This window comes from Malaya genurostris, chromosome 1, assembly GCF_030247185.1.
Source record: "Malaya genurostris strain Urasoe2022 chromosome 1, Malgen_1.1, whole genome shotgun sequence".
Taxonomy (NCBI): Eukaryota; Metazoa; Arthropoda; class Insecta; order Diptera; family Culicidae; genus Malaya; species Malaya genurostris.
In genome coordinates, this window is record NC_080570.1 from 32,221,705 (window position 1) to 32,244,159 (window position 22,455).

Consider the following 22,455-nt stretch of genomic DNA (forward strand, 5'->3'; position numbering starts at 1 on the left):
AATGTATAGAGATCGAGTACTAATTATTTTGGATATTTTCAGTCACGTACCCAGAGGAGGGGCCCGAGGGGCCCGGGCCCCTCCCGAAATCAAAAACAGATATAGAATTATTTAGAAGGCCTAAGGCATGTGCTGCAGAAATAACAAGACAGTTAACGTAAAGAAATAACAGATCCAGTGGAAAAGTTTAAAGTGTCTGTTAAAAACACCCGTAAGAGGCACACCGAGAATTAGGTACATAAGCAGTCTTCAGTAACATTATTTTTTTTACCTTGGGCCCCTCCCGAAACGAAATCCTGGGTACGGGCCTGGATACTTTATTTGTTATTTCCAGGCATTTGAAAAATGGTATCAAACCAAGTTTAATGCTATATTTTGAATAAACGGTTGATTTCGCACAATGAACTAAGAGCAACATTACCAGCTCAGAGTAAAAACTGTTTTCTTCAACTTCTACTATGATTTTTCAAATGAATTTTCCCGTTTTCAAAAAAAATCGTTGAAAAGGTGGAGTAATTGGAAATTTTCCTACCGATTTGACAGCTCTTGCTGAAAGTATCATCTCTAAACAAGCAGCGCCTCTACATTTCAGTTTTGCGACAATATGCCAATTAACATAGTCGAAAATTGACGGCAAATGCTATCTGGGTTGTGTTCTACTGACAATTATCAGCCATCTGACATCGGTATGTTAGCATCAGCCTAAGACAAAACCTGACAACTGGCATCTTATTCTTTCTTCCAAATCATCCTTCTCGTCATTTTCGCCCTGTGGAATAAATACCAACGTATTGGCTACAGTGTAGCCATATTTACAGATTTTTTTATAACTATATGCTAAGAAAAAAATATTTATTAAATTTAAATTTTTAGACTCTCTCTTTGATTTGAAATAAAAATGAAAAATGTTTTGGTGCATGCATTTTTTTATTATATATAAATGCTTAAAAACAATAGAAACTGGTCCATTTTAGAACAAAAGCAGCCCCCCCCAGTTGTCAGGTCTTGTCTTAGGCATTAGCCATTTGAAAGTACACCGATTACGTTGAGCCCCTCGCGTTTTAAGCCCCAAACACTGCGATGTTTTGACACTCATCGCAACTCTCAAATTGTGAAAATTACTTCCACTTGATGTCCCAAAACACTATCTGCTGTGTTTTAGGTAAACCGACAAGTTATGGGAATCGACCCGAAATTCTCTAAATTTCGTGCAATAAACGAGGTAAACCGTGAAACAATTGCATTACTAATTCCTTGTTTACGTTGCAATCAGCTGATTTTGAAGTTCCGATTTAGATCTCAACAAGATGGCGTCGTGACAAGGGGTCGAGAATTATCATGTTATTTAGGGACAACATGTTTTAATGTGACGTTTCTGAATATGAAATAACACATAAGTAAAACATGTTATTTCACTTAAAACATGAAAAAAAAAAGTTAACCCATAGTATGAACATAGTATAACCAAATACAAAGTTGCTCAAAATGATAGGCACCATCTTTTGGAAAATTTTATTTATGTGATTAATCCCCCTAAAAGTGAGATTAAATATTATTTTAGCCCAGGGTCAACCTCGAAACCACGTTTTTAACATGTTATTAATTAGGAGCGTAAAAGTAGGCTTTTGAACCACTGCACAATGTTTTGATACAAGAATCGGTTTGTTTCGATTTGTTTTTAATTATTTTGAAGAAGATATTCAGAGCACCAAGTTACTTTTATCTAAATTTATTAAGTGAAATCGCGATAAAATAAGCGCAACTGTTGTCTCGATTTTTTTCAACACTGCTATAGAAAAATTAAAGATGAAGATGATAGTTATGACATAACTCAGTGGCGTATCTAAGGGGAGCGGAGGGGTCATTCGCCCCGGGCGCAACGTTGTTAAGGGGGGGGGGGGAGGGCGGAGCAAATTCAGCAGCTGCAAGATTCATATGGGTGGTCTATAATATAACTGAAACTGAAACAAACGTATCGCCAGCATGCCGTTTTAGTTTTATTTATTCGAACAGTTCCACTGTCAAATTTAAAACTGGTATACGCTGCCGTTCTATTTTTTCTATATTTGAAACACAGATAAAACGCTATTGGGGCTGCCAGTTTATTTTGTTACAATTTCTAGATTTAAATTTTAAAACTGACATAAATTCTGCATCTAGAACTAGAACACTCCTGAACTCCTGCCCTTAAGGCCTTTTTTTATTTTTCGCTCGTCCAAGTCATCTCCGGAGATGGAGTTCAGCTTTTTTTGTTTTTTTTTACTAAACTGAGTAGCAAATCTCATTTTGCCCCGGGTGCCAAATTTCCTCGGTACGCCATCGACATAACTTAAGATATCAGAGAACCTTAAATAACTAATTTCTGCGTGAATTAGATCGTCAATATGCTATGAATCAATGCAAATTAAAAAAAAATAGCCACATTCTAAGGTTATAATCTTTTACACAATTACAAGATTTTATTTTGCTTCTAAATTTCAATAAGTACTTCACACTGATAACAAATTCGACTAACTTTAAAGCTCTGGTTCTAACACAAGTTGCTCTGTACCGTAAAACTGTCTTAGGACAGTGAAGTAAGAAAATGCGGATTGCAGAGTCTGCTGAAATCGAATCGAATTGAGATACCGGACGATACTGACTCGATTTAAAACTTACCGTAGCGAAAGTTGCTCGACTGACAACGAAAAAATTTTCCGCCGTGAGTTTCGCCATGCGTTGAGAGCGGCTGAGTACGAATAGTAGGCTGCGCTGTTCCGAAACTGGACGCACGTGCCAACGCGTGCCATAGACTTCATCCGCGATTGACGTACTCTGAAATTAGAAACATAGTTCAAAACAATGCTTGTCTCTTCACCAGATTGGACGCAAACCGCGGTCATGAGTTCCGTGCCCATCATTGAATATGGGAATATTTCAAAAAATATATAAACTAATACGATTCCCATTCTGCTCAGTAAATCCGTATCTCCGCTAGCCTGAGGAATGATGAATATATGAATAACGATTTTCAAACCATTTAATTGGGCTCATCGCCTACTATTGTCAGAACCATCATCGTCATACAGAGTATGAGAACACATGCTCCGTAGATAACCAACAACAGTCCACTGATCGCTGAATTTACTCCTGTTACACTTCTAATTACAAAGATCTATTAGTACTTGAATATATTGACGATTCTTTTTTTTTCACACACCTGTATGCAACTCTTTGCATATGAACGATTTCGACCAGCTTCTCTTGAAATTGATGAACTTCACGAAACTCGTCCAATCGCGCGAATTGCACGCGAATAATTTTAAACAAACAGGACACTTGATACAGCAGAGACCAGTAAAACCAATCCGTAACATAAGCCACTGTTACTAGGTGCATAAGCACTACATTGCTAACGAGCGTTACTGGCAACCATATCCAGAAGTTAGAGGTGTAATCGAACAGTACGTAGCTAAGAAATATTTCTTACAATGATATCTGATTGTTTATAATCATACACTTACTCGGCTTCGATCAATCTTCTTAGAGGTAATGAGGGTTCTGTCGTGGCATACTCTATGATAGTTACACATGTTGGAATAGTAAAATATATTATCATGGAAAAAACCTCAAATCCATAGTAGAATTTAGCAAGTCGTCCGGTAAAGAATTTCCATTGCCGGAATATCGTTTGAACCTCGTAGTGAGTATCCAGCGAACATTTTCCTAGGAGACACTGCAGATCATCGATGATTCGCTCCAACTGCGGACGATGGTAAGCAATCGAAAATACTTGATAAACCATTTTCATCGAAATGAGAGCTTCTATTATCGCTTTCATTGTATCCCGAAAGCTTTGCTTTTGTCGAAGAGGAAACAAAATTAAGGGAACCACTACCCACGAGATGCTAGACACCATGTAATATTTGGCCCTCCAGGATCGAATGGTTTTGTCTGAACGAGACAAGAAACCAAACATCCGTAACAGATTGATGGTGAACTTCATTCCACTGATGCCCTAATCGATACTCTGTACCTTGAAGTTGTTTGAAACAAGAATTTATACTTGTAGGAAGTGCCTATTAAAATTGTCGTTTACTTCATTTTCATTATTACACAGCTAATTACAGCAATCATTACTCCTTTGGATGCACTCAATTACAATTATCATATTTCTACTGAATAAGACATATATTTTGGATCTATTCTACCAACATCAATTTCTAGATATTGTGGAGCCATCTAGGGGAACAATTTACAACCCAATCTGCCTTAAATGATTGTACTTAAAGTTATTTAACCCCTAACTTTTTGTCATCAATTAAAACCATTATTCGAAAAGAGTTTCGATATCTGTAGTCAATGCTCAGTTGAAAAAATGTTATCATTTCAATTGAGCCGAAGCAAAGAACATTACTGTTGACCAGTGGTGGTAAATTGCGAACCGAACGCCGATGCTTCTGCAAATTTACTCAAAAATGTTCACCGAGCGTAAGCATGCGATAGGTTCGAAAACTATTCCCTCGTTTAATGCGAAGGTGTTCTGTGCTCGGTGTTTGGCGAAGCAATCTGATTCGAACCGTTCGGTTGGCGGACCGAAATACGAAAAGGGATTTTTTTTACTCTTGCAAATTCGATGTTTAATAAACTGGTGAGTCAATAGTCAAGAAAATTAAGTAATTTCAGGTATTTTCAACGAGCGAATTTAAATTTGATGTTCTATATTGTTGAATCAATAGAAGTTCAACTTGGATAATTTTAGACATTTTCAGAGAGCGTAGAGTGGCGAAATTTGAAAATTCGGATTTTTTTACTAATTCGATGATTTATTAAAGAGTAAAAAATCTTTGGAAATTATCTGCCACCGTAAGGTTTTTCTTTTTGAAAAATTGTTAAAGTGTGGATGTAGGATGGCGCAATATGAAAGTGTAGGATGGCGCAATATGAAAACTTGTAAGTATTTTGACTTTTGCTGATAAAATGTTTCATTTACTAGTGAATTAATATCAATTACAAATTGCTCATTTTTGAGATTTTCAGGGACCATAGGATGGTTCTACCTGTATAATGGTAAAGTTTTTGACTAATGTCAATTCGATGCTCTATTGGTTGATGAATTAATAGCAGTTCAGATAAGATGATTTTCATGATGATGATAAGAACATTTTCAGCGATCGTAGGGAGATTTAATTAAAAATTTGAAAATATTTTGATTTTTGGTATTTTAATGTTTATTTATTTATTTATTTATTTATTTATTTATTTAGGTATAATCAACAGACACAATATGGTCCTAATGATAATTTCTAGTAATATATAAAAAATTTCCAAGTATCCTACTGCGTGATAGATTGAAGTCAAATCCTGATGAAACGCGGTTGAATGATCTCTGCAAGCCAATAATAGCATTGTTAGCACCGTAGTTGGTTCGTCGTAAAGGAAGTCGAAGAAATGCACTGTTGCGAAGAGCCCGGGGTCGGACGTTGATATTAATTTCGCGGAGCAAAGCAGGGCAGTCAATCCTATCGGTCAAAACATCCGCTATCAGTGAAGCACGTGCCACATCTCGACGAACTTGTAGTGTATCGAGACCGATTAATAACCCGCGACTTTCGTAGCTTGGTAGTTGGTGAGGATTGTTCCACGGTAAGCGCCGTAGGGCGAAGCGAATGAATCTGCGTTGTATCGATTCGATTCTATGAGCTCCGTTTATGTAGTGAGGGTTCCAAACGACAGAACAGTACTCCAAGGATGAACGAACAAGCGAGCAAAACAGAGATTTTAAACAGTGCACGTCTGTAAAATGTTTAGCCATCCTCATAACAAATCCTAGGTTGCGAGAAGCTTTAGAAACGATATAGCTGATGTGTTGCTTGAATGTCAGTTGCTCATCGAGAAAGACACCAAGGTCTTTAACACACGTCGTTCTGACTATCGGGGATCCTTCCAGAAAGTAATCAAAATGAAATGGCTCTTTCTTCTTCGAGAATGTGATGGTCGAGCATTTGTCAGGATTCAATTTCATACGGTTTACTTTACACCACTCGGCGAAGCTCAACAACTGTCGTTGAAGAAAACCTGCATCTTCTGGGCTTCGAATGTAATAGTAGATCTTAACGTCATCGGCAAACGATAGACGAGGGCCCTCTAGAGTAAAGTTGACGTCGTTGAAATACAGTAAAAATATTAAAGGCCCGAGATGACTACCCTGCGGAATTCCGGACGAAGCGATAAACTCATTGGAAACGTGATCGCCGATTGTCACTGCTAAACGACGATCTACAAGATATGACTGCAGCCACCGAAGGATGCTAGAGCCGAATCCAAGTCTTTCCAATTTAGCAATTGTTATATTGTGATTTATTATATCAAAGGCAGCAGAGAGATCGGTGTAAATAGCGTCTGTTTGTAAGCCTTTTGACATACCATCAGTCACGTAGCACATGAATGACAATAGGTTGGTGGTTGTGGAGCGCTTGGGCATAAAACCATGTTGAGTGTCAACAATATATTGCTTGCAGTGGTTGAAAATCGGTGCCAGAATAACCTTTTCAAACAGTTTAGGAACTGCACTAAGCGATGTGATGCCACGGTAATTGTTCACGTCTTTTTTGTCACCTTTCTTATACACTGGGAACATAAAAGAAGATTTCCATAAGTTGGGAAAAACTTCTTTAGAGAGTGACATCCGAAATAGTCGACAAAGGGGAGCAATTACACCAGTCGAGCAATTTTTCAATATAACTGCCGGTAAACCGTCAGGGCCAGAGGAGGTAGACGACTTCATGCAAGCGATTGCCGTCCGAATCGAATCCTCGTCAATATGAATGAGATTTAAAGAATTATTAGATTCTGGAACGTTGAGCGCGGCGAGTGTAATTTGTTGCGGGCTTAAAGTTTCGTTTGTAAAGACACGAGAAAATTTTTCCGAAAAAAGCTGGCAGATTTCCCGCTTACACGAACCAGTAAACTCTCCAAACTTCATTATAGAAGGTAACTCAGACTCCTTCCTTTGCTCGTTCACGTGTTTCCAAAAAGACTTCGGATTGGATTTCAATTTCCGTTGTACATTTTTCAAGTAGCTGACATGACAACGCTTGACAGTTTTCTTATATAATTGATTGATCTGGACATATTGATTACGCAGTGTGTATCCGCCATGTTTTGAATACCGTTTTAGGACGGCTCTTTTAGTCGTTTTCAGTTGTCTCACTACGGTGGTCTGCCATGGTGGATGCAGGGACAGCCGTTTGGATCGTTTTGGTACAAAGAAGTCAATCGCGTAGCTCATGACGTTAGAGAACGTTTGTACAGCAGCGTTGACATCATCATTGTCGAGAATTTCCTCCCAGTCAATATGTATTAGAAAGTCGGTCATTTTAGTGTAGTCAGCTTTATTAAAATTATAGCTGATGATGTCGGTCGTGTTGTAGCCATCTGGTGGAAGATTAGAGTTGAGCACAATATGAAGTGGCGGGTGATGTCGAACAGATTTGACCAAAGGAAACGGTGAGGCACTAATTATAGGTGCAACATCTGCTCTGCTCGAGAAGCATAGATCCAGCATTCGGTCGTTTTCGTTGGCAACAGGATTCGATTGGCGAAGTAAGTTCACACTATAACCGTCGAGCAAGGTCGTAATGCCAACATGGAATGTTGAAAGCGTCGGATCAGCGAAAAAGAATCCACCGGAAGTTCCTTGCCATTTGATTCCGGGAAAATTGAAGTCTCCAACAATTAAAATTTCGTCGATTGGACGCGCGTGAGTTGAAAAAATTTCATGAAGGGACTCTAAGTGAGCATTGATTAGAGCAAGATCGCGACATCGATCAGGTGGAAGATAGACCACGCAGAGGAAGAGTGTGAACTCGGCTAGCTTGACACTGATCCACAATTGCTCGACACGACTACCAGGCGTTGATTCGATCAACTGCGCTTCGAAACGTCTATGTACCGCAACGAGCACCCCGCCTCCGGTAGATTTGGGACTGTTAAGAGTACTGCGATCGGTTCGAAAAACTTCGTAACTGGCACCAAACCCCTGGACAGACAGCGTGTTTTCTCGGAGCCAAGTTTCGGTAAGAGCGATAATGTCAAAACAATCGTCTGAACTTGCTAACAAATACTCGTCGACACATGAGTTCATACCACCGACGTTTTGGTAGTAAATCTGCAGATTGGAGTTACTTGATCGGACTTGCGATGGAAGGCTGGAAACTGGGATCGGATCAGTGCTAGAACCGTTCAATGCAGATGAGTACTTGCCATTTGTGGTGGTTTGGAAGACCCCCTTTTCGTTTCCGCACACAGGACCGGGACGGCTGACGATCGCTGGCGGCAGTGGCTCGACTGTGGGGAACGTATCGGGGGCTTCCATGATGCTAACTATGTTGCGTCCCAGTCCAACCTCAAACGATAAATCACGCGCATCAATGGTGCTGGGCAGCAAGAGGTTTCCAACGAGGGGTAGACATCTACAAGCGCGAGCAAGATCAGGACATGGATGCAAATAAAAAAGACAATACTTGCCGTGGAGAAATGTTTGGAAGACTCCTTCATCACACCCACACACAGGACCAGGACGGCTGGAGGACGCTGGCTGCAATGGCTCGACTGTGGTGAGGGGTTCAGGAGCTTCCAAAATGCCTATAACAGTGCGTCCCGGTATATTTCCATGCAATCTCATAACGTCATTGGTGTTGTCAAGAGGGAAAAAGGCGATCCAGGTGTACCTTGCTGTTCCATACTCACAGGCGTACTACGGTCATTCTTATCTGGAGTAGGCGGAGAAACATCGATAGGCGGACACCAGACATCCTGCTTCCGGTTGTCCTCAAACTCGCGAAAGAGGACACCTTGAGGCCATGTGTCAGGATTAAGTGCAACATCACGATACTTAGCAGGAATTCCAACTTTGAAGGAGATAAAGTTCAGGGTGTTGACGTCCATTCCTTTTTTCACCAGCGGGATGACCGAAATTTCGTCATTGCAATTCAGTCCATCTTTCGTTAGTTTTTCGACCATCTCTTTACTAACGCTGGGATGAAAGTTAAATATGTTCAATAGATAAGCGAATCAGTAGTAGGTAGAATTGGATGATTTTGGACGCTTCTAGCGAGCGAGCGACGTTTGTTAATTTTGGATATTCTCAGCGAGCGCTGGATGGCTTAATATAGAAATTGTAATTTTTAAACTATTTACAATTCCATGCCAACGGTAAAGCGGGAACCGAGCACCAATGCTTTATACATATTTGTTTAGAAATGTTTTCCTAGCAAAAATATGCAAAAGCTGTTCATTCGGTTAATGGTAAAGTTCGCTTGCTGTTCGGCGGAGCAATAACACATGGATCAATAAGTCCCGAGACTAACAATGGAAACAACATTTTTTTTGCAAATTTTTTTTATTCAACAACATAATCACGTTTTAGGGTGATACAATGGTTCCAACGTTTTTCCAATTTTTCAATACCATGTTTATAAAAATATTTATTTTTCGCTCCAAAATAAGCTTCAATTTCAGCGATGACCTCCTCATTTGAGCCAAATCTTTTTCCCTGGAGCATTTTTTTAAGATCAGCAAAGAGCCAGTAGTCACTGGGGGCTAAATCTGGCGAGTATGGGGTGTCGGGAAGCAGATCAAAGCCTAATTCGTTCAATTTCGCCATTGTTTTCATCGACTTGTGGCAGGGTGCATTGTTGCTATTTTTGTTCCATCGAAAGCAATCGCGGCACCCACTTGGAAAAAAACCTTTTTCATGCTCAATTTTTCATGAAGGATAGTAAATACACTTCCATGCGATATCTGTGTCGTCTCAGCAATCTCACGGAGCTTCACTTTACGATCTTTCATTATAATTTTTGTCACTTCACTCACATTTTCCGGTGTAACGGCTTCCACAGGTCTTCCCGAGCGTTCCGCGTCATTTGTATCGGTACGACCACGTTTAAACTCGACGAACCACCGACAAATCGTTGCTTTTGATGGACAAGAGTCCGGATAACATTTTTCAATCCATTGTTTCGCTTACACGGTGTTTTTACCCATTAAAAAACAATGTTTTATCAAAACACGAAACTCGGTTTTTTCCATTTTTTAAACAAACTACAAAATGACTTTACTCCAACCTCGATAACTCAGCTGTTTCTGATCGGATCGACTTAAAATTTTGACCCGTTTCAAGCAAAGGTTAGTACTCTAGAAAGACGTGGTTACTGGTTTACTACGAGCGCCATCTCTGCTTTAGTCTCGGGACTTATTGATCCATGTGTTATGTACCAAACCATTCAGTTGGCAGACCATCGGCGAAGGTCAATTGAGCTCTATTCGATGCGTAGTTTCATTATTTATGGTTCGATGAAATGCCTACCTACAGCATCAAAACTAAATTCTATTTCAGTTGATGAGCAAAGCTATAGCGCGTTAAAAATTACAATCAAAATCACAGGCACTTCGACGATTTGCATGTTTAAATCCGATGGTTCACCACCACTACTATTTATATATTAATCAATACAGCATCCGATTTGGAAAAATAGTTCGCAATTTCTCTTATAAAGCTGCCTTACCACCGAATAAAATGCTTAAAATTATTTATTTATTTATTTATTTATTTATTTATTTATTTTAAAATTCTAACATTCCATTTGCTATCTATTAAACATTGAATTAGCAAAAGGTAAAGTATTCCCAAATTTTTATATTAAGCCATTCCACGCCCACAAGATATGTATAAAATTATTCTATTCGAATTTAATTCATTCATCAATCAATGAAGCATCGGATTTGCAAATTCAAATACTAACATTTTTCAAATAGAACCACACTAAGCTCGCTGTAAATTGGAAATCCTATTGGAACTGCTATTGATTCACCAATTAATAGGGCATTGAATCGACCTTTGTCAAAAATTTTAAAATTATCAAATTTTCATTGCTCTTGATTCACTATTAAATGGAACATGAAATCAGCAAAAGTATAAATATATGCAAATTTTCATATTGCACCACCCTACGCTCGATAAAAATGTAAAAAATTATTTCCAGAATCAACAGACCATCAAATTAGTCTAAGATAAATTTTTGTCGATTTTTCAAATAGAACCACCCTACGGTCACTGAAAATGTCCAAAATTGTCAAATTTTAATTGCTTTTGAATCAATATATAATAAAACATCAAATTAGTAAAAATCAAAAAACTTACAAATGTTCATATTGCGCCACCCCCGCTCTCTGAAAATGTAAAAAATTATCCAATTCGAACTGCTATTTATTCACTAATCAATAGAGCATCGAAATGAGATTAGTCAAAAAATTTTCTATTTTCCATATACAGGCACCCTACGCTCGTTGGAAATGCCCAAAATTACTCAATTTTAATTGCTATTGACTCACCAATTTATTTAATATCGAATTTTCAAATGTTAAAACATTTTCAATTTATCATATTGAGCCACCCTACGCGAACACGTTTTGCGTGTTCGGAATCGATGCTTTACCACCACTGCTGTTGACTATTGGTGCAATAATCTTACATGACTCCAATATATGTCGTTTTCGTTTGAAAAACAGGCTTTTTTCACCTAGCAGTGTGATGACCTTTTCCATCGATCCACATGTTTTCTGCATCAATAATCGTTTGTGACTAGAAAGGCTGGTTATTGATTGGTTTATTCAAATAAGTAGGACAAAATATTTATTGAATGTATTTGATAAATACCAAAAATTGCGTTTATTCATTGATTTAAGACAGTGACAATCTATTTAGTTATAAAAATATATCACTTTAAATTTGAAGGTAATAAAGAATTTCCAATATAAGATTTAACACGTCACAGTCGAACTATTAACAGTTATGTTGCCAAAAAGGAACCGTACTAAAAACAAATCAAGCTAAAATACTATGCTGAAGTGTACTGTATTAAATCTTCCAATCACACAGAAACAACTGTATTGGAAATTGGGTCTAATTTTGATTCCAAGCGTCATTTCATTATGCTTCGTTCAAAACCTCAACTGTTGGGATATGGTAAAAAAATCGAACACACAAACATATCAATATCTCTGTGAATAGTTGACGGATTCTTACAATCTACGGCTCGTTTGATGTGGTATTACGTTAACATAAATTTGGAATCATATTCAGTTTTCACGGTTAATTGTAAAAAATATTGTCAAAAAACTACTGTACAATTCAAACGTTACAGGACTTCTTAAACAGCGCTGCTCCTAGAGTCGCCATCTGTCTGAAATTTTTAAACGTCAATTGTGTATTCTCCAGTGATGCCGTATAAAATTTTCATGACATTTGAACGTATAGAAGCTGAGATATCGCGCTAAATGTGACAGTACATTTGTAGTGTAGGTCGGAAAATGAGCATCAAACAAAGAGCCAACATCAAGACTGGCACTTCGGCATTTGACGCTTGGTTTCGGGTTCATTTTTGTAAGTTAAATGTGTTACGTAGCGTTACGAGCGATATACTTTTGTAAGTTATAGATGTTACGAAACGTTACATGAGTTACTTTTTCGTAAGCTATAAGTGTTACGAAGCATTACAAGCGTTACTTTTTTTATACATTATAGATGTTACGTAGCGTTACATGCGTTATTTTTTACGTAGGGCTACGTCTTTCTTTACTATGCTTACCTGGAAGCATTTGCAAAATTTCACAACACAACATTTGTTTTCTTGATGACTTTTTCCCTGTTTGAGTATTTTCTTTCATTCTTTCACGAAACCAATAGGAAAAGCTGAGAAATTATTGTTAATACCAAGTTTATTACGAAAACATTGTTTAAATAGTGAAAAAATAGGTCCAAACACGAAACATCAAAATCAACCGAATCTATAAATAGACCCTGCTGTGATAATCCATGAACGGAGACACATCGAGTGCGCAGGTCTCCATCTACGTCAAGATAATGGAACTACAACCGGCATTATTCAACTGGTGCTTCAGTTGATGGCGAATATGAGGCTTCATTTCTCAAGCCTAAATGCAGAAAAACAACAACTACTTCTGCTGTTGGACATTCGCAGTGTGAGTTTCTCTTCAAACAAGAGCGATTGCGTCATCCAGCTACTGGTCGTTTGCATTGGAGGAAATGAAAACGAAAAGTGGCCAACGATGGGGAACATTATACAAAATTAGCCGTTCTAATGGCTCTAAATGTTATCTAAAGAACTATTAATGTTACTTTTCTTGCAATTCGAAGGTAAAAATATCCAGTTTAGTACAAATATAGAGCAATTTGATAGGTCGTGCAGTTTTCGTTGTGTGAAATTCACACCAAACGAATGCAAATAAAACCAGCATAAGGCATATCAATATCGTAGAAAATATCACATTCTGAAAGCCTTCAGTCCCGTGACTGCATCATTCAGCTGCTGATCGTTTGCATGCGAGCAACAGAATTTTCATCTCATTTGTAAGGACGTCGCCTTCAAACCCCGATTTAGCCACTAAAATCACAGACTAACAGACAGGACACTCAAATTAGATTCTTCAATCATTTTAACGGTCATTTCGAATATTCCTTTATTTGGGACAGTGCTCACATGTGTCATGATGGCGCCACGTTACCCTATCAAAAACATCCTGTCTGTCATCTAGACTGTGTTTTTTTTTTCATTTACCAACAGAGTGGCCATTCATACAGAATTACCTGTAATGTATTGATTTGTATACGTCCATGCGAATTTCATGCAGGATACAGATTTAATACATATTGCCAAAACTATTTACATAATTGTGCCTACTTCTCATCCTCCAACGCAAGACAAAATCGAACCCGTTTTGGTACATTATTTACTTGCTTCTGGTCTGCCGCCACTTAATTTCGGGTGAAAACTACCAACACAATAAAAAATAGTCTAGATGAACAACGTTGAGTCAAATAAATGGTTACCTTCCAACATCGCGAAAAAGTTAAATATATTATCAACGTAATCCAATAATTTATTGTGACGATTCATTTTCAAATATTTTGATGAAATCAGGCATCCCTGCAAGCAGCTGATCGGTGTTGACAAACGAGGGGAAACCAACTAGTAAAAAAACTTTTACATAACACAAGGGGTGTACAGATAGTAAATAGTTCGCGCAGTACAATATAGGTGGAGCTAGTGCATCACGAAAAATTATTTTTTATAAGAATTTACTCATACTGTCATGTCGGTTAGTCTGTGCTAAAATCACTGTAACTATTTCATATTACTGCTTCATTCGCCTTGCTCCACATTGAGAATAGATTCACATTGCCCCGGTGAACGACCAAAAGGTTAAAGCCGGGGTAAAATAAATGATATTAATAATAATAATAATAAGATTCACATTTTTTGAAAATTCAACTAATATTTATAAAACAGCTAAAAACACTAATGATGTTTTCACTACTCTGCTCCTAACTTCATCTCAATGGATTTTTATCCATCCTATCGTTGATCTTTTATTCATCCCATAAATTAGCAATGGCGGCAGCAATCAAAAGAAAATATTCCACTATTACACTCTCACCCGCATACGCATGGCTGCCAGATGGCTGACTAAACGCTGCCAGCTGGAAAACCATGGCTGGGCAGACATTCTGGTGACCGACTGCCTCACCGCTACCAGATATAAAACTCAAACGATACAACCGTACCCACCAGGATTTTTCCACATTATTATTATTGGTGAAAAATTTACTCGTTGAATTGTCTAATTAATGGTTTAATGGCTTACGGAGATCTAAAGAACTATCTTTTAACATCATTTTATTAGTGAAAACAGATAGAACAGATATAGACTTTCTATGCAAAGTAATACATATATTCTATGAAAATATCTGGCATCTCTGTGCACAGCCGATGAAACACACATACACTTCACAGCGTTATGTTGGCGTATAGCGGAATGAAACCAGTGCTACTAGATTTGCCACAATGGTTATTTCATTAGTATTTAACACGTTCTTTCTGGTAATATTCGAAGCTGAAACAGTTTTATTGAAATATTAATATGAATAATATAATTAAACTAATGTCGCGGATACCAAAAACATACTTTTTGATGATAATTTGAGGAAGATAAACAATTTTTTGTTTTGTAACATTATGAGATCACTTGGCAACTTTGCGAAACCAAATGAGATGAAAACAAAGCGCAATCAAGTGAACGAAGTGAAAAACTTTCATCTCATATTTTTTAAGACTTTTATTGCTTGTCGGGTAATTTTTGAAGTTTTTAATCGTTAACTAAACAAGTGGCAAGTGAACATAACTAATTATGAAGTCATCCAGCATTCAATGGTTGTGTAATTGTGCGAAATAGTGATCATGTTTTGAGACGAATCGATTAGTAGATATTCAGAAACATGACGAACTGTAAATCTCGAGACGAAAATGTGTCCTAAATTGAAAAGTGAGTTTATTTTATATGAAAAAAACGATCACCGAAGAATTTAAAACCACTTCTTTCAATAGGAAAGTGTGACAATAGCTTTTCAAATCATTTTAAAACATTCCACAGTTTGCTTCCGGTAGGTTGTAAAATATTATTCATGTTCAAAGTTATGAGGTGAAGGGATGAGATGGAAATAGGAGCTCAGATGAAATAGGGAGCCGTTGCCCTATATACATTAGTATTTTTCTAGTCGTTCGAGCCGCTCTTTTGAACTTTTGAACTATTCTGTTCATTGTTCGTTCCGTTCGCAGTGCGGCTTTCGCTTCAAACAAGTGCGGAAAATTCTTCAAAATATAAACACCACGGATAGAATACATATACAAATCGACAGTTCTAAGGGCCATAAATGATAGTGTTATAGAATCTACATAGAATCAAGCAAAGAGTTAATTGGGTTTCTTCATATATTTTAATTTGATTTTATAAAATCGATTTTAAATCAGAATAAGTTTCGTCACTAATTCATACGACGTCCAACTTCATGGATGGGTGCCATGAATCGATGCGGAATGTTAGCGCTGTAGGGAAAGGCACACAAGTTTGTGGCAGGTTTACTTTGTGCGCCGTTCGCCAAACGTGTGGCAACCGATTTCTTCGGAATTTTCTTCGTGGAAATAATTGGCAACTGTGTTGAAAGTTGGAGAAAAGGTAACGTTCGGTTCTTTACTGAATCCAAAGCTTTTTACTAAAATCTGATGAGATTTTACCACCGAAAACAGACATCCAAGCTAGTACAAACTTTTTCAAAAAAGCTGTGTAAAGCATACAAGTGAAAATGCGTTCAAAATCACTGTTGCGGACAACTTTGCACGCAAGAATTACTATTGTATTAATTGACTGCTCAAAACCCCTCTACAGGAGAATTGCTACTTGGTGTTTGCTTTTTTAAACAACCGTTAAATATCTTACACAAATTGAAATCTTCTCTTGGATGTCTGTTCTCTGTGGTTTTACTTGAAATGGATGATTCATTTGTAAAACAATATACAAAACTAAATGTGCATTATCAAAGTGATATGCTCCTTGTCGACAGCAGTCCTACGTCAATCTCGCGGTCATGTCTCTAACAGAGCTAATAAAAGTCATTTTCATTGACTCAAAATAGGCGAAAATGACGAGCAATTACTGTCACTTTCAGCTTCGCTTGCAAACTATGAGAACAAAATTCATGCCCAGTCAATGACATAAGCGGAAGAGTAGTTTCAAAATTGTGTATTTTCTTTCATTTGCCCTTTCAGTCATTTGCGGTTCTCAATGATAATCCCATAGTATGCAGTGTCGATATTCAACCGAAGCTGTGAGAATCGAAAATGACAGAAAAAGGTATCACAATAACTTTTACCTGTTGGTGCTCGGGAAGTAGTTATTTCAATTTGTCATAGTTTAGTCACTATTTATAGCCAAGCGTCACAGATTTTCAATACATCGATGAAAGAATGAGAATTAAAATTCTGCTGATGCTCCCTGAAGAGGTTAGTTTGGTTTCGTCTTGTCATACAGGAAAGAGTGACGTTGGCAATTATTCTCTCTCATTTTTTCAATGAGAAACGAAAATGCTTCGTCTCTCTTCGTTTGTTCTGTCGTCGGTCAATTACGAATGAGACAGTAAAATATTGAAAATGAGGCTGTTGGATTGGATTCTTTCATTGAGAATGTGTGACAATTTTAAGCTCTGGTTTGCTAACATCCAATACTACAAGTTTTTTGTAAGTTATCGATGTTACGAAGCATTACATGCGTTAGTTTTTCCTTTCTCATATAGAAAAGATATACAATAAGTGCAAAAACCGACTTTTGAACCGAGGCCCGGAGCAAAATCAGCAAATACGAAATACAATTATCGATCGAATAACATCGTTAATGTAGGTGTATCATTCAGGATATCAAACTGGATATGAATTGTCAATACCAGATGTTGCGAATCCACGGTTCAAGACTTCTACATTGGCATTTTACTTGTTAACTGGTTGTTCGACTAACGAAGCCCATTGAAACATTAATGACGGGAACCACATGTTGCACCAACTACCTGATGAATACGGTTCTTCAGAGTCATCCGTCGACCGAGTTTACATTCCGCAGAAGTACCGAACCCGGTCAGGATGTCGAACGGCAAGAAACAACCGTTCCGTACGATGACTTCGACGATAGAACTGTGTAAGCTGGTGGGATTGTGGCAGGACTTGGATCCCCGGACGCCAGGTTGGCGAGCCGTATTCTACATCACCACTATGGTTATCTGGTACATTCTTCCCGGTTTGATGTTCACCATTCGGCAGGAGAATAATTTGCTTATACTACGAAGTATCTTGGAATGTAGCGCCATGACGGTCTACACTATTCGGTTTTGTGTTCACGTGTTCTATCGAGCAGATCTACAGCTGTGCTACGCCGAAGTACAAGAAGTACTTACCAGTTTCGTCGGAAGTACCGGCTTCGCTGTACAATCCACTTTGAAACATTTGCAAAGTTCGGCGGAAAGACTACTGAAATTCTATATCATAGCGGTAATGTGTCAATCTGTGTTGTACGGACTCGTTCCCGCTCTGGTCACAATCTATCGATACATGGTCGAAGGGGACACCGTGAAGTTGCCACCAACAGTACTGGAACAAGAGCAAGTAGTTAGTCTCGTATTCTCGGCAAGGCAGTAATTTTATCGTTTCGTAAGTAGTTTTGTATTGTTTGATCATCGCTCAAACTTCTGGATTTGGCTTGTGGTGATGATACTCTCCATCGTCGTCCAGTACATGTTGCTGTTTACTTTGACCTTGAACGAAGCCTTTCTCTGGAATATGTTGCACCACGTGTCGTGTCTGTTCAAACTGGTCAGAATGGAAATAGCTGAATTGGACAACTGTTTGGACGAGGAAGCTTTTAAGGAAAAATTAATTCGTATCGTTCACAAACACGAGATTTGTTTCAAGTATGTATTGTCATTAGCACCCTGAACTCTCAACTCACCAGCAGCGTTTCCAGGGCTTCACGTCTTCTCGAACGGGTTCTTAGTCCAGTTTTGGGATTGCTGTACATTTTCTGTATAATGCAGATGTGTTTTTTAATGTTGATAATGTACACGGTATGAGATATATGCAAAATACTAGAATATGCAAATATTAAATAAAATATACTCACAGGTTGACGACCACCTCCAAATTGGAATGATGATCTTTGTGTTGAACTACATCCTATTTTTGATCTTCTCATTTTCAATGCTCGGAACGGAGCTGATTGAATCCGTGAGACTCGTTTAGTTGGAGTTATTATTCCGTTCCATTTAAAACGATTTCTTTCCTCCATAGAGTGCCTCCGTTTCCGATGCCATCTACAGCAGCTTGTGGTATAAACGACCGGCAAAACAACGCTACTTGCTGCTGTTCGTACAGATGAGATCCCAAAAGATAGTTGCTATCACTGCAGGCAAATTCTTCAACATTACCAGAGCGACATTTGCGGGGGTAAGAAAGCAGTCCCTACTAATGAATCGAAACACACAGGTCTAATTTATGCATGCATTTTCTTCCTTGACAGGCCCTTCAGTCTGCATTCTCGTATTTTACCATTATGCAAAGTTTCTACGACTAATTAGCTCGGTCACGCTTATCTGAAAACGAGTGATTTGATCAATTTTGATTTATAAAGTTTCTATTTAAATAATGTAGTTTTGTTACTGTGCAAAATGTTCAAACTCAGAAATATTATCACAAATTAAATAAAAGTTACAATGAAAATAATAAGAGGTATTTATTGCTTATAAAAAAATTAGAACAATTCCGATCAACTCGGAAATCCAATCTCCATGATCGCTAGTTCTCTGTAATCATTAACTTGACACCGTTACTATTGGTTATTATCAAATTTACTATATATCACAGTAAACTGCGGTGGCGAAAAAGGTTACTAATACACTACAAATTTTTTAATGCACATATGACAGTTTTCCCAATCAGTACACTGAACCAAACATTTCCAAATATAGGGAATATTTCTCGATATACACTGCTTTTTCGTGCTGTTAATACGGCTCAGAATCGCAATCTGATCCTAACTCGGATGAGAACATTTTGTTTTTCTAAAATTCCTTATTTATATAAATATGTATAGGATGTGCACGCAGAACTAAACAAATTAATCTTAATGTTAGTTCCAGAATTTTAATAACATTTCCGAATTATGTATTACAATTTCTTAATTTGAAAAATTACGATTACAGTGATATAAATATACAATATCAGGTGGTTTAATGAATAAATAAATGCTTCAAAACAAAACAATGTAGTATATGAATAAACCGTAATTTGCCTCAACGAGAGCTGAAGTAAAAGTTATAAATATAACTTGTTCTTTTCATACTAACAGATCGGCTGAAAAGTTCGTATCGTTTCTATGAGAGGGCGCCACTAGAATTAAATCCATACCATTTTTAGTTAGTACCAACCTTCAAAAGATACGTGTATAAATTTGACAGCTGTCTGATTATTAGTTTGTGAGATATTGCATTTTGAGTGAAGCTACTTTTGTTATTGTGAAAAAAATGGAAAAAAAGGAATTTCGTGTGTTGATGAAACACTACTTTTTGATGAAAAAAAGTGCCGCCGATATCAAAAAATGGCTTGATGAGTGTTATACAGACTCTGCACCGGGCGAAGCAACAATTTGTAAGTGGTTTGCAAAATTTCGTACTGGTCATATTAGCACCGAAGACGATGAACGCAGTGGACGTCCAAAAGAGGCTGTTACCGATGAAAACGTGAAAAAAATCCACAAAATGATTTTCAATGAACGTAAAGTGAAGTTGATCGAGATAGCTGACACCCTAAAGATATCAAAGGAACGTGTTGGACATATTATTCACGAATATTTGGATATGAGAAAACTTTGTGCAAAATGGGTACCGCGTGAGCTCACAATCGATCAAAAACAACAACGAATTGATGATTCTGAGCAGTGTTTGGAGCTGTTATATCGGAATAAAACCGATTTTTTTCGCCGATATATAACAATGGACGAAACATGGCTCCATCACTTCACTCCGGAGTCCAATCGACAGTCAGCTGAATGGACTGCACGCGATGAACCGAACCCAAAGCGTGGAAAGACTCAACAATCGGCCGGTAAGGTTATGGCGTCTGTATTTTGGGATTCGCATGGTATAATTTTTATCGACTACCTTGAAAAGGGAAAAACCATCAACAGTGACTATTATATAGCGTTATTAGAGCGTTTGAAGGACGAAATTTAAAAAAACGGCCTCATTTGAAGAAGAAAAAAGTTTTGTTTCATCAAGACAATGTACCGTGTCGCAAGTCGATGAAAACCATGCTGAAATTGAACGAATTGGGCTTCGAATTGCTCCCTCATCCACCGTATTTTCTAGATTTGGCCCCCAGTGACTTTTTCCTGTTCTCAGACCTCACGAGAATGCTCGCTGGTAAAAAATTTAGAAGCAATGAAGAGGTAATCGCTGAAACTGAGGCCTATTTTGAGGCAGAGGACAAATCGTACTACAAAAATGGTATCGAAAAGTTGGAAGATCGCTATAATCGCTGTATCGCCTCTGATGGCAATTATGTTGAATAATAAAAACGAATTTTGGCAAAAAAAATGTGTGTTTCTATTAAACGATACGAACTTTTCAGCCGAACTGTTATTTGTTAACTTTTTTTTTAGTGGTAAACAAACTTTCTATTTGTCGAAGTTGGAATGGTTCGTCTGTTGAATGAAATGCAATTACTTTTTAGAAAATAAATATCGAAATTTCAAATTTTGACTGAAAGTTTAAACTATTCGCAGAACAGTTCACAGCAAGGGGCAGATCGCTTACTATATGCACTTTTAATTCATAGACAATTCATAGAAATGACAATTTTCTTTTACCTTCTAACTTTCCCTGAGAGAAAAGATAATGTGCAGCTAATTTAAATTCAATGTCATGAACGCAATGAAAAAAATATCGCAATCAAAGTAACTTGTAATACACCGTTCATTTCATTTTATTTTGTTCTATATATCAGAAGTTATCCGCCAAACATTGCCTTCACAGCCTTTAGGTTTCGTCTTTTCAGCACTATTCATAACATTCATGAGCAAAGTTAAATACTACTTCATAACTCTTGAAAGTGAAGGTCTAAAAGAACGTAATTCTACATTATTTATAGGCGATATTTACTTTCGTCAGAAGAAACACATTTAAATATGAAAATGTTCACATTTAGGCATTATGCTCAATTATTTTTGACATTTCACTTCGTTTTGCACGCGAAACGCAAACTATTAAACATGGCTGAACTAATAGCTTTTTCCGTCACGAGATGGTGTTACTGTGATGTCTTGTTCGATTTGTATTGAATTCGTTAAAGTGATCCATATTGATATATAATATATTTGTTATTATAGAATCTTTATGAGCCACGTTTATTTAATTCATCATGAGCTTTGTATTTTTTTCTTAGAATCCATATTCCCACGTGACATTCACTTCTACTTAGCATAGATCCACCACATAAGTACAATCATAAAGACATGAATTATTTGTCTTTTTTGATGTGGAACACATTTTTGTTTTCTCTATAGGGGTACAAAATAGAAATTCAAGGGTAAATTCACCTAGAAATTTGAACACTTACAGCTCAGTCAGATTAGTTTCAATTACTTATATTTTTTCACCAACTGATTGGAAATATTTCTACGTATTGATTTGAATATTGAAAGCCACGTGTTTTCAATTATATATGATTGAAATTTTGAGCATGCTCCCTATTTTTAGCTTTCACCGGTTTGCTTTAATCTTAAATGTCATACGAGCTTGGATAAAATGCTATGTTATGTCATTCTCACCAGAAAAATCTGCTGCTACCCCAGGGTAAATTTTGATTGCTGAATATTATTTTTCTAGTTTAAATAAGTGAGCTCGATTAATATTAAGAAAAAGTATATCGCTTCAACCGAAGTCGCAAGTCGAAGTGGTAGTACCATTGTTACAAATTCACAAGAGCAACTTAACGCTATAAAAATAACTGCATGCAAACA

General features: G+C 37.4%; 2 protein-coding genes across 2 annotated transcripts; one reads left to right on the forward strand and one right to left on the reverse strand.

Annotated features, from left to right (window-relative positions):
• Positions 1-2,470: 2,470 nt before the first annotated feature.
• On the reverse strand, positions 2,471-3,606 carry LOC131436052 (odorant receptor 49b-like). Its single transcript, XM_058604498.1, has 6 exons — positions 3,504-3,606; positions 3,200-3,451; positions 3,041-3,140; positions 2,874-2,978; positions 2,659-2,814; positions 2,471-2,600 (listed from the first exon to the last, which is right to left on the reverse strand). Exons 1-6 carry the CDS (start codon positions 3,596-3,598, stop codon positions 2,517-2,519), a joined length of 792 nt encoding a protein of 263 aa, XP_058460481.1. The 5' UTR covers positions 3,599-3,606; the 3' UTR covers positions 2,471-2,516.
• A 13,922-nt stretch (positions 3,607-17,528) lies between these two features.
• LOC131436058 (uncharacterized) lies at positions 17,529-19,011 on the forward strand. The gene is made up of 6 exons (XM_058604510.1): positions 17,529-18,043; positions 18,101-18,352; positions 18,406-18,505; positions 18,564-18,665; positions 18,729-18,884; positions 18,958-19,011. The coding sequence occupies exons 1-6, from the start codon at positions 17,529-17,531 to the stop codon at positions 19,009-19,011; spliced, it is 1,179 nt and encodes a 392-aa protein (XP_058460493.1).
• The last annotated feature ends 3,444 nt before the right edge of the window (positions 19,012-22,455 follow it).